Here is a 13500-nt window from a genome sequence, read left to right as displayed (position 1 = left end):
TTCCTCTAAACCCAGTTCTTCCTCTGAGCAGCCGGTACGTCGCGCAAGGGCAGCCTTCAGCTTGCAAAGTTTCCCCTCAATAATCCACTTGTTCTTCCTGTAGGTCACCATGTTCTCCAGTGTATTGTCAATGTCACTTGTAACTATGTTGCTACTGTTGAGTTCCTCCACTACAAAACCCAGCACGGCCGCCTTGGTTTCGGGAGGCAAGGCATGAAAGGATTTGGTCCTCAATGTGTTGCACACCTCCGTCTCGTAGCCATGAGATTCCAAAAAGATGCGAAGTACCTCTGAAACTGTGCTGCGGGTCAGCTGGAGCTCAACCAGCTTATCCCCAAGGATCTTTACAGATTGATAATATGACGGCAGACCAGGATCACGGAGTGCAGCTTCCATTAGCTTTATGAGGAGATCTTGGACCTCCCACTTGCTTTCACCCATGTCGAGCAAACCCTCCTGCAAGGTTGCAAGGCTGGGGATGTCCTTGGGTACATTGAAATACCCCCGCATGATACAGAAGGGGGTTCCTCAAGGGGAATGACGTCATCATCGACCGTGCAGGACGGAGGATCTCCAATGAGCAGGGAAAAGCCCTCCCACGGTAGCACCGTGTCTACTTCCAAGCAAGGGCCTATGAGGAAGGATGGCATTGAGGCAAACACCAGCTGCAACCACACAGAGGAGTCAGCTGTCGTTCTCAGGCCACCTGACTCATCCTCGTTTTCTGCCAGACATACAAGTGATCATCACGAGAGTTCTGATAAGACAACAGCCCAACCACCAGAGGGCGTCAGAGTTACTACAAAATCGTCTGATCTTCCAGAACAACATGTGCAGACTGAGCGGCAGCCCAGCAATACATGGAAGGGGCCTGTGTCTACTGGCAGCGTTCTTGGTGTGCTAAATACAGAGAAAACTCTCAGCAGAATTTCAACGCTTCTTGACCATCCCAGTGCCAAACACTCCTCACAGACTGTTGAAACAAGTTTTGACCGCTCTTCCCTCACCAACTCCCAATATGGTGGCAGTTCACTCTGCAGCACGCCATCAAGAATCCACATGAGTTCCTTCTTAGACAAGTCCTTAGCTAACAGCACCTCACACATGCATGACGCCAGCAGCTTCGGCAACAGCTTCCCCCTTGGAAATGGAACTTCTCAGTTTGCCAGTACTTCTCATACAGAAGAGCAACCATCTTCAATTTTTGAGACAACTCGCAATGGCAGCTTGTCGCTGGATTATTCAAGTCTGAATGCCGTCCATGAGCGGGAGATGTCTGAGGCAGGAGAGTCCATGCTGGAGTCTTCCCTCAACAATACTCCATTTAGGCCATCTCATCCACATCACCAAGGGACTGAAGCGAGCTGGTCGACTGTTAGTCATAGTACACCAGACTCTGATGCCATTACACCCAGTGCAATCGAGATCATGACGCCCTCAAGTTTCAAGATGCGAGACGAGAACTTCATCACTTTCAGTACCCCAGCACACAGACCTGCTGTACATCCACTGCAGCCAGTCACTGATCAGGTTTTCTCAGACACTGCAGGACATTTGAAAACCCAACGACAAACTTGTAAACCTCAATCTCCAAAGGCATTATGGATTAGAAAATCAGCTCCGGAGGAGGCAAAGAGAAAGCTCCGCGGTCGAACACCAAAGGGGGAGAAGGTCAAGGCCAAAGGAGGTGATGACAAAGAGGTGATATTCAAGGGAGGGAAGAGAAAGGCAACTCTTAGACCAGAACAGGCCAAAGGAACACTGGACGAATGTGGCCAAACTCAGCCTCCATCTGAGGAGATTGATTCAATCACAGCCACGATCGAAGCAGTTCTTGCCAACCCGTCAGCCATCACCTCTCCCTTTGATAAACCCAAGATGATGAAAAGAATGAAGAAACCTGAGCAAGTTAAAAAGGACATGACAACACTAAAAGATGCCGGTGCAACTGCCAGTGATGCAGAGGACAATGAAGAGGAAAGTTCCCCAGCTGGTAAAGGTGAACCCTGCAGGAGGAGGGTTGCAACAGAACAACAGGTCCAGTTCCCTCTGCTACACGGATGGAAGCGAGAGATCCGTGTCAAGAAGATAAATGATCGCATGAAGGGCGAAACCTGGTATTACACACCTTGCGGAAGAAGAATGAAGCAGTTCCCTGAAGTTATACAGTACTTGAAGAAACACCAGAGTGGCGTTGTCACCAGAGACCACTTTAGCTTTAGCCCGCGCATGCCTGTCGGAGACTTCTACGAAGAAAGGGAAAGTCCTGAGGGTGTGAAGTGGTTTCTCTTGGCTAATGAGGAGGTTCCCTCAATGATCATGGCTATCACTGGCAGGCGAGGTCGACCGCCAAACCCTGATAAAGAGAAAAGCAGGGTTCATGGACTGAAGGCACGGCAGGCCCGCCGGCCAGGCAGACCCCCCAAGCCAAAGATGATTGACTTCCTTAGTAAAGTTGATGCCAAGCTATTGAAGCGACTTGAGGATAAGGAAGCACTCACAGAGGAAGAAAAGAAGAAAATGACAAAAATCAAGAAGAAGATGAAAAGGAAGGCCAGAATAAGGAGACGCTAGGATGCAAACAATAAGAAGATAAGAGAGGACAAAAAGAGAGCAAAGCAAGAGACCAAGAGTAAGGAAGTGAAGGCTGAACCCCCAGATCTGACAGCCCCACAGACAACGGAGCCTGCATCAGAGTCTGTTGAGGAGCCCAAGAAGCCTGGTCGGCGAAGGTCTGTCAAAATTGAGGTTCCTCCTCCCATTCTGCAGACAGATGAAGAAAGAATTGCCCAGGGCAAGAGGGTGTTGAGTGCTCGTAGTAAAGCCAAGGCTCTGGCCAAAGCTCAGGCTGAGGCAGAGGCAGCAGCTCGGGCCGCCTTGGCAACCAAAAAAACTGCAGAGAGGAGAGTGCAGACTCAGAGACGGCTGGAGGAGCGCAGGAGGCAACAGCTAATTGCCGAAGAGCTGAGGAAACCCACTGAGGACATGTGTCTCACTGACCACAAACCTCTGCCCGAGCTGTCCCGTGTCCCTGGCGTGATTCTCTCAGGCACTGCCTTTTCCCACTGCCTGGCTGTGGTAGAGTTCCTTTATGGTTACGGAAAGCTGATTGGCCTCAGAGGAAGAACTGGGTTTAGAGGAAAGGCGACGCAGTGCCCGAGTGGCTGAAGAGGAGAACCTCGACCTGGAGGAGAGTGTTGTGGAGCGGAGCAGCCGCCGTGGTTGTAAAGACGAGCCTAAAACAAGTGATAATGAAAGCCCAACCAATGCCAGCGTCCATGATCTGGGAAGGCAGATAGATAAGGTAACCAAACGACAAGCATTCTTCCGTAAAAAGCTGCTTCAGTCGTCTCATTCCATGCGGGCTGTAATGTTAGGCCAGGATCGTTTCAGGCGAAGGTACCTGGCTCTACCTCATCTCGGGGGAGTTCTAGTTGAGGGTCCTAAAGAGCTTCTGACCTCAGGGGACGTTGTTATCGCAGAGGTCCCAGTCACATTCCTCAAAAAGGAGCCCAAAACAGAGGAGATCCCCGTGGCCACTACTCCACCTCATACTAGACCTTCCTCACCTAGGCCTGCTCCTTCTCAAAACCGGATATTGTCCCCAGAAGAAGACCCCCTCCCTGGGACGGCGTCACTCATGAGCAGCCAAAAAGGACGAGGACGGCCCCGAAAGATCAAACCAGAAGTGGAGCTCCACCTCCGCACGGCAAAGATCCGGCGCCAGCGTCGTAGCAGTGTCAGATCAGCGGCAGATGATGGGCCGGGGTCTCCGGTCACCACGTGCACTCAAGATCTCTCACAGTCTGCTTTCTTGAATTGGCTCAGCCAGTCTAGACATGCAATATCCAACGATGCTTACACAGGAGAACCTCTAGAGGGCACTCAACCAGAGGAGTGTGTGAAGGATGAGGCAGAAAATCAGGGCCAGTGTTTTGAACAACCAAGTGACGAAAACTCTCCAAGCGACCGTCAGGTGGCGAGTCCTCCGCCCACACTTGATACTTCACTGATACAGCCGGACATACCCGTGACATCTGTTGCCGAAGCGTCTCCTAATCTCAATACCCCTGCAGCGCTAGAGGAAGTTCCCGCTACAACACAAGCATCTGCCAATCCTGATTGTACACCTCCTCTGCCTAGTCTGTTACCTTCTGCTCAAATGCCTCCTGCATCACGGGAACTGACCACCCGCGCCAGGCCAGGCCGCAGGCGAAGAAGGGGGAGTAGAGGCACTAGCCCAGCCCGCAGGGGGCCGCGTGGCGCTGCAGGCAGAGGTCGCCCTCCAGCTTCTAGTTTCCAAGAGCTGGAAAAACAGTATTTTATACAGTTGGTGGTTAAGCCCATACCAGCATCAATGGTGACTGGCTGGTGGTGGATCAAGGATCCAGAAGAATTATTTAGCACACTGCAGGCGCTCCATCCACGAGGCATCAGAGAAAAAGTGCTTCATAAACACTTGGCCAAACACATGGAAAGTTTAAAGGAGATGTGCAATAAAGCCATCAACGATCCTGTGTTCAAGTTCGAGGAGCAGAAGGAGGGGCTGCTCGAGGCTCTGCAGCAGCCTTGGCAAGTACAGGAAAAAGCAATGGAGACTGACAACATTGCCCTTCGGTGGGTGGAGGACCTGGAGCAGCGAGTCATTGCTGCTGACCTACATCTGAAGGCTCCTCCTCAGAATATAGCCACTGATGCTGAAGCTAACACAGAGGCACCAGCTACAGAGTTTCAGCCCTACACAATCCCCGAGCGGGACTCCACCCAAGCTGACCTCCAGTACTACGAACATGACGCCGACCCACGTGATGACTGGATCATCCGAACCAAGAAGGAGTGGTCTGGTCTGCCTCGCGTCGCAACTCACCCCCTTGACTTGGCCGTTCTGCACCTTGCCAATCTCGAGCGGAACATCGAGAGGCGCTACTTGAAGGAGCCGCTCTGGAACCCAGCTGAAGTGATGCGCCTCGCTCCTCTCACGCCAACACCAGGAGAAGAGCAACCTATGGATGTCATCAGTCTGGAAAGTGAGATTACCTCCAGGCTCAGAACACGGCGGCAGGCACTAGATCGCTGCCGCAGTGCCCCTCAGTTGTGTCTGTGTTTGCTGCAGTTAGAGAAAGCTATTGCCTGGGAAAGATCGGTGACTAAAGTGACATGCCAGATCTGCAGGAAAGGCGACAACGACGACAGTCTGCTGCTGTGCCACGCCTGTGATCGCGGCTGTCACATGTACTCCCTGAAGCCCAAGATCACCCAGGTGCCCGAGGGAGACTGGTTTTGTCCAACTTGCATTGTCAAGGAGGAAAGCGCGTCACCAAACTCCAAAAAGCGGACCAGGCTGAAAAAGAAGCGTTATGAGGAAACCGGCTCTGACGACGATACAACAACACGGCGCAGCGCTGGCATGGCGACACGGCAGAAGGAGGCAGCGACCGCCGTACTACCGGTAGCTTCTTCATCCTCGCGTCCTTCAGGAGAAGGAGGCGCGGCCAAACGCCGTCGCATGACAACTCGTAACCAGCCGGACCTCACCTTCTGGGAGATCATCCTAATGGAGATGGAGGCTCATGCAGACGCTTGGCCATTCCTTGAGCCCGTTAATCCCCGCCTGGTGACCGGTTACCGCCGCATTATCAAGAACCCCATGGACTTCCTTACCATGCGAGAGAAGTTACTGCAAGGAGGGTACTGCAACTGCGAGGAATTTGCAGCGGATGCTCAGCTGGTCTTCAACAACTGCGAGCTGTTCAATGAGGATATGTCCGAGGTGGGGATGGCGGGACACTCCATGAGGTGCTTCTTTGAGAGCCGCTGGGCAGAGTTCTACTCCAACAAGGATAAATAGAAGCCTGCAAATTCCCACCGCATATATATATATATATATATATATATATATATATATATGCGCACACACACACAATAAAAATTCATCCAGTAGTTGCCCCTCCATCTGGTTTATTTTCCACCCCCGCAATAAGTGAGAGAGATCCCCTGTTTAAATACATGCTAGCCATTTTTTTAAAGCATTTCATTGTTAAGTCTTGGACACTTTTAAAATACTACAGACAGATTCAAATGGGTACACTATTATCAGTGATAGAAAGCAGAGCTCAATGAATAGCACAAAAATAAGGTACAAACAGTGTCCATCCATCCATTTTTTTAAGCCGCTTATCCCAACAAGGGTCCAGGTAGTGCTGGAGCCTGACTCCACTAAAAGGTGGACGTCACCCTAGACTGTTTGCCAGGTAAAGAAAAAAAAAAGGAACAACTGCAATTGCATAAGAAAAATTCAGTACCGCAATGTGTGGACCACAATATAGCATTCGGTTAACCGTAAACAATTTAATACATACATTTTTTAGTAAATAATTACTTCATTTAAATGTGCCCTGCAATTGGATGGCAACTAGTTCAGGATGTAACCCACTTCTCGGATTAACCACTTCAGCACAAAGTTTTGCCCATACCTGATATATCTTGAATTAACTATTCAAAGTATTTCTACATTTTCTTCCAGGTTGGCAGCAATGCTGGTATCGTGGGCATGACCAAAGAGCACCTGGGCCTGGCGCTTGCATTAAACGTTCCTGTGTTTGTGGTGGTCACCAAGATAGACATGTGTCCTGCCAACATACTGCAAGGTACATGCGTATCTCATGGATTTAGGTTTTTTTTTATAGAGCGAGAGACTGAGATTGGTTAGAGGGTCAAATCCGCTAATTACGCGATTTACATGTAAAATGCATTTCTACTTATGAAAAATTCACGTTACGAAATGACTTCTCAAACAGATTAGTTTCGTAAAAAGAGATTGGTTGTGTTGATTGATTTTGTGTGTGTGTGTGTGAGTGTCTGTGTGTGTGTGTGTGTGTGTGTGGTGTGTGTGTGTGTGTGTGTGTGTGAGTGTGTGTGTGTGTGTGTGTGTGTGTGCACGCGTAAAGTGCATTTTCTGTATATCAGAGCTCATGATTAATACATTGAGGAGGAATGCAATAGTTTCTTTTATTAAAATTAATTTAAAAAGACAAACCTTTAAATAGTCAAAATACCAAAAAAAGAAGAAAATGACTTTCAGTTGAAAAAATACTCGTTATTTTCTCCTTTTAGACCTTTTTTTTTTAATCTCTAATAAGGCCTCTATGTGTTTCCTCTTTGTGTGCGTGTCTCCAGAAACACTAAAATTACTACAGCGGCTTCTAAAGTCTCCGGGCTGCAGAAAGATTCCCGTGTTGGTCCAGAACAAGGACGACGTCATTATCACGGCGTCCAACTTCAGCTCAGAGAGGTCAGCTTGCGTGACATTTATGAATCAATCCGTCATCAAAGACTTCTTGATGTCATGGTTGTTTTAACCACCATGTTGTCTTGACCCTCCCACTTCCAGGATGTGTCCGATCTTCCAAATCTCCAATGTGACTGGCGAGAACATTGACCTCCTAAAGACGTTTCTCAACCTGCTGTCATCCAGAACCACCTTTAACAACGATGAGCCTGCAGAGTTCCAAATAGATGACACATATTCTGTACCAGTGCGTCAGAAAAACAAGATTCCTAATCGTTGTGTTTATTTCAATTGTACGAGGTGGTGGTTAAAATGAATAACTGGCAAGAGAAGCCATTGGATTAATTATAGGACACTTTTTCTATTCGTAGTGTTGATTTCGACTGAGCAAGGACTGAAGGACTTCTTTTTTGCTAGGGTGTGGGCACAGTGGTGTCGGGCACGACGTTACGAGGCATGATCCGCCTCAATGACACACTCCTCCTGGGTCCCGACCCGCTGGGCACATTCATCCCTATCGCTGTCAAGTCCATCCACCGCAAGAGGATGCCCGTCAAAGAGGTGCGCGGCGGGCAGACGGCGTCATTTGCCCTCAAAAAGGTGAGGAGTATAGTTTTTCTGTCAGAGCGGCATTCAAAGCAGTTTATAATTCCAGTCGGGGTTTCCTGTCTTTCCGCTGTCATCTTTGTAGATCAAGCGCTCATCGATACGGAAGGGGATGGTAATGGTCTCCCCTAAGCTGATGCCGCAGGCCACGTGGGAATTTGAGGCAGAGATCCTGGTGCTTCATCACCCCACCACGATATCACCGCGGTACCAGGCCATGGGTAAGCGATGACATGCTCCAACACTCCTGCCGAAACAAAATATTCTCTGCTTCCGGAGTAATCATGAAAGTTTTCTGCGTCTTTGCCATAGTTTTAATGCTCCTTCCAGAATCACGCTCATAATTTCATAAAGTCTTTGTAGCCGCCGTTGTGCTGCCACTCCTTGAATCACACAAAAATATTTCTCCGTGGGTCGCAATCAGTCCACTGCGGTAGCATCCGGCAGACCGCGACCATCCTGACCATGGACAAGGACTGTCTGCGGACCGGCGACAAGGCGGCAGTCCGCTTCCGCTTCATCAAGACACCTGAGTACTTGCACTGCGATCACAAGCTGGTGTTCCGGGAGGGCCGCACCAAAGCAGTGGGGACAATCACCAAGGTCGCTGTCCTCGCGCCACTGTGCGGTGGTGATTGCACTTAATAAATCTAACTGTAAAGATTTGTTTTCAGCTCCTGCAGTCAGTCAACACGCAGGCGGCCAAAACGCAGCAGGCAAAGATGCTGGCCAGCAAGAAGCTGTATAAGGACAACACCGAGGAAGCACAGCCACATAGTTCCAACGCCGCATCGCTTGTGGTGAGTGCACACTCACTCTTGTAACAGGGCGTCACATAACTGTGGAAGTCATGATGAGCAACTACAGAGAGGATTCTATCAACTTTTGGCCTTACTTTCAGCCTTTCAAATTGAACTGTGAATGGAAATAATGGAATTTAGAAATTTCACATTTTTAGGACCAGTCTATGGCATCACAAGTGTGTTTCTTGTATTGTCCACAGCTGAAATCAGGAGGCGGAGGAAGGCGGCGAGGAGGCCAGAGGCACCGAGGGAAAGCAGGTGCCAACGTGGTTGTGACGACACCACCGGTGGTCCCTGCAACCACAACAGCGGTGGGCCTTGTTTAAACATGTCTATTCAAGTCCGTCACACGTTTGACATGAAACACGGCAACAATATTATTTTTTGTCCTCCTTTTGTAGTCACAAAGTGAAACAGTTCAGAAGAACTCTGCTAATTATTTCTGCCAAACGAAAACATGTAACAATCAGTATTTTTATACAGTTATTCAAAACCACTTAAGCATACTCCAATAGAATCTTGCAAGTTGCCTCAATGTAATGTTGAGAGAGGCCAAATGAGGAGTTAACACTTTTTATCTTGTTAATAAGCTAGAAAGAGCGCACGTCCTTTGACCACATTTGTGATCCCCTCTGGAAGATGGCACAATGTTGTTCTTTGTTTATTCCTTAAAAAGTACAAAATCGTACCCTAACCCTATTGCTGTAGTTTTTGTTATAAATTGCTCTAAATAAAGGTGCTGTGATAGACATCTGAACCCATGAGGCACACAGTGTTTACATTAATTCTGTTTCAGTTAGGAAGGATATTTATGGTGTGTAAAGTAATAATCTTCAAAGATATGAACTCCTGTCAGTGTCCATTTATAAAACATTTGATATTACAAGACATTTTGGGAGCTCATACTGTGCAGAACTCTTGTTATTGATATGAAGTCATTCAGACAAGGCCAACGACTGATTGGACTCATTGCGCAAAACCATAAAATGGAGACAAATTGGCTCCAAAACACCCACTCACCCACAAAATAAGTTGTTCACATTTACCTCAGGCTTTTATAATTTAATAACAGTTCAAGTGGATTCTACTTCAAAAATGTCATTAAAAAAAAAAAAAAAATGTGAGGGTGAGATGGGAAAACATGACCTGCTGCGAATGCCATGGCTTCAAAAATGGTTTGTAAGGGGTCAAAAAAATCTGCCACGATAGTCATGGCATGGGTGAGGCATGTAGTTGGCGCCATAGTGGAATGGGGTTGAGTCAACTACATTAGGGGTGGGTATTATACAATGGTGTGCATTATACACGAGAAATTGTTACATGGCATTTACCGTAATTTCTCGAGTATAGTGCGTCCTGAAGTATAATGCGCACCCCGAAAGTTGACCTAAAAAAATCAGGAAAACCCTTCTACCAATGTACAACGCGCACCACTAATTTACTGCTATCCGTATGCTTAAAATATGAGGAATTATTTATTTCTATTTTGCTAGGTTTGTATTTGTTGTACTTGTATTGTTTTACAAAAAGTCATCATTAATAATAATCTTTGTACATGTACTGATGCAGTGGTAATATATATTTCGGGACAGGCCACAGGACACGCTTGTCTTGGTCCCTGCAATTCTCAGAACAGAATATCATCCTCTGTGCCATCCATGGCGTTTGTGAGGAAACATTTTTTGAATCCCAAGAATCTTGGTTCTCTTTATTCCTCATTATTGTCAGCGCTTTGAGGGGAAGGTCCACCATGCTACCAACCCAGCCTCTTGCCCCCGTTCGGCTACAATCTGTCGCAGTTCTTCATAGCGTCAGGTCGCAATCAAAACGAGAACTCAAACTACGTATAAATGAGCGTAGTGGGCACTTAAAAAAAGTGCGCATTCAATCGGGTGGGCAGTCCCATTTGTTTTTAAATGTGCCCATTATGATCGTATTAAGTAGTTTTTTTAGTTAGGTGTTAGCAGTTAGCTGACGTTGTTCTGCTTCCGGTTTGGCCGTGGCATCGGCCAGAGTGAGGTCACATTTCTTTTAAAATTGGCCGCACAACGAGCTTTTGTCGTCGACATTTTTTGTCTTCGTTTAAGTTAAAACAAACTCACGGGCTGTCATTTCTGATGTTTGGTGCAGTAGCAACAAATATGTGACGCTAACGATGGTAAAATGCAACGTCCCACTCCCCCCCCAAGGAGATCAGAGTTCAGGTTGGTGGCGCACATTAATTTATATAAATGTGTAACATAAGACATCAAATATCATATCGGAATGTATACCTTTTTTTTTTACCACTCTATGTACCTGTATGCGACTATACAATGTGATTATATTTTTTTGGTTTTTCATCCATATCTAAATATAATGCGCTCTCTTGACTTTTTGAATGTATTTTTGGAAAAAACTGCACATTATTTTCCAGAAATTACGGTTGCCATATGGCCTTTACGCTAATGACATTTTAACATGCAGCACATTACAGTGATTCAAGAAATAGTGAAAAAAATATGCACAACATAAAAAAACGTGTTCAGGTAACAGGAATGATTATAATTTGGTTGCCTGCATGCTGACTGACTATATACAACATAACTGCTTATCTTTGCTGTTTCTCAACACGTAGCTGTTACTCAGCTCTTAATGAAGTATCCCAGGATGCATGAGGCATATTTCCCGTTTTTATGGTGTCTGCAGTCCCATCCACAGAGGGAGGAGAAGCTGATTGAAACGCCAGCAAAGCGATCAGTCGTTACTAACACCTGATATGTCGGATAATTAGACGTGGCTGGCCGATTCTTTCTGAGCACGTTTGATTAAAAGTCATTTGCCGAGTTTTTCCATCCACCAATGAATGAGGTGTGTTCGCATCTTGAATTATTATTAGTATCATTACAGCTCCATCTCATCTTAAAAGTTTGTCTCTGGGGCAAAAGTTCCGCACAAACTTGACAAAACTTCTAAGACATTTTTAACGAGGCGAGACGACATTATGCGACAGTTAATCAGCCGCCTCAGAGGTAAACAAACAACAAAAAAAGAAAAAAAAGCAGATGAAACCTGGCGGACCACAAAATGAATGTCTTAATAAATAAAGATTCACATGCATAATTGAATTTGGCTGTCAGCAAAAAAATAATAAAAGACAATCCTCGGTAATAATAGCGGCTCCAATTAGAATACTTGATTTTCTCCTCAGTTGTTTGGATTCTTTGAATTATTAATGACTTTTAAAGTACTTTGATTTCCTGATGAGTGTGGTGTGCGCGTATACATATACAGTTGGAGTTGTCATGTGAGTGACTTGGCCAGGAGGTGGCATCACCGCGTAAGTAGTTGTCACTGGGTGTTTGCGTATGTTAGAAAAGAGCAGGTTCTGCTCGATATGATTTTATTTCCAAGCTACTGCTTATTCTGTGGAGGAGAAAAATGCCAACACTGCATAATGACAGTGTCGTTTCTCGTTGGATTAAAATGCAATCATAGCACGAAATGTGCGACTTGGACTGAACGCGTGCTGATATTTTTCTCTGTCCCAATGCTGGCATAAACATTTTATTGTTTCAACATAACGCAATTGACTTGAGTGTTGACTTCACTGAAGCTCCGCGCAGTGAAGGCTGAGGCTCGGCGCATGTCAGACGCTACACATCATGAAACCCTCTTTTGCACTATAAAATCTTGTTGCGTGTGTTACACTGATGTGACTGGTCATTAATTTTGAAGTTGAGACGCCCTCTTGTTTGCTGCCACCATTCGTGACAAGCACTTCTTTGTGTGTGTTCATCATTGTTTTTTACCCTTTGTTTTTTTTTCTCCTTTTCTTTGGGGTGGCAGGCATCGAAATTGGGAACCGAAATTTTTCAATTTGAAGGATTATGACGATGACTGGAATGCTAGTTTGTTCCAATTGATTTATTTTTGTTTTTTTTTCTCAGCAATTGTTTTCATTTTGGAACATTTTGGTACCGTATTTTCCAGACTATAAGTCGCTCGGGAGTACAAGTCGCACCAGCCATAAGAGGCATAAAAAAGAAGGGAAAACATATATGTCAAAATGGAGTATAAGTCGTATTTTGGGGGAAATTTATTTGATAAAATCCAACACCAAGAACAAACCTGCCATTTAAAATTTAAATGGAGAATAATTTAAAATAAAAATAGAATAGAGGCAATAACAGGCCTTTTTTACGTTTACGTTACATGACACAGCTGAGAATGTGCCTGGTATGTTAACATATTAAGAGTTATTCCGCTAACTAAAGCAAAAATAACATCCTAAGAATTTTACCAAAACCACTCCAAATGTCCAGTAACCAAAATCCAAGAAAATCTTCATCCTCGGTTTCACTTTTCATCAACTCCGCTAACTCCGGAGGTAGAAGATGTGGTGTTTCCTCTTCTACGCCGCTTATGTCAGACTCATCTTCAGTTGCAGTTACATCTCGCCGATTCCAGCATTTTTGAATCCTGACAGAAGGGTTTCGACTGTCTCCGAAGCCCATACTCTGTCGATCCATCCAATGACTTCCAGGAAAGTTTCTCGGCGCATTCTCCCGGTTGCCGTGAAGCTGTGCTCTCCATCCATCATCCACTCCTCCCACAGGTTACGCAAGACTCCCTAAAGCTCCTATTCACGGAGATATCAATTGGTGGAGTATTTTGGTTAAGCCTCCAGGGATGATGGCAGGTATGGAGTTGAAATTTTTTAATTTCTCTTTGAACTGTGGCATGATGTGTGCTTGCATGCTTTCCATCACAAGCAGAGCTTTGCGTGCTCTAAAGAAGCCATGCGGATGCTAAGTGTAGCAC

At 46.1% G+C, this 13500-nt stretch overlaps 1 protein-coding gene across 7 annotated transcripts in view; it reads left to right on the top strand.

The window, feature by feature from the left end:
* LOC133506029 (GTP-binding protein 1-like) overlaps window positions 1–13500 on the top strand; it is a 47770-nt gene that overhangs the window by 4187 nt on the left and 30083 nt on the right. For 5 of the 7 annotated variants that reach the window (XM_061829736.1, XM_061829731.1, XM_061829729.1 and 2 more), the window contains exons 7-14: window positions 6524–6647; window positions 7177–7291; window positions 7391–7535; window positions 7706–7888; window positions 7980–8115; window positions 8319–8497; window positions 8569–8694; window positions 8898–9008. In XM_061829736.1, coding sequence (XP_061685720.1) covers window positions 6524–6647; window positions 7177–7291; window positions 7391–7535; window positions 7706–7888; window positions 7980–8115; window positions 8319–8497; window positions 8569–8694; window positions 8898–9008 — 1119 coding nt within the window. Of the gene's footprint in view, window positions 1–6523; window positions 6648–7176; window positions 7292–7390; window positions 7536–7705; window positions 7889–7979; window positions 8116–8318; window positions 8498–8568; window positions 8695–8897; window positions 9009–11385; window positions 11476–13120; window positions 13178–13500 lie in introns of those variants that run through there. The other 2 variants (XM_061829734.1, XM_061829733.1) reach the window with 2 other exon arrangements.

This window comes from Syngnathoides biaculeatus, chromosome 9, assembly GCF_019802595.1.
Source record: "Syngnathoides biaculeatus isolate LvHL_M chromosome 9, ASM1980259v1, whole genome shotgun sequence".
Classification (NCBI taxonomy): domain Eukaryota; kingdom Metazoa; phylum Chordata; class Actinopteri; order Syngnathiformes; family Syngnathidae; genus Syngnathoides; species Syngnathoides biaculeatus.
This window is presented reverse-complemented; position numbering and strand designations above follow the sequence as displayed.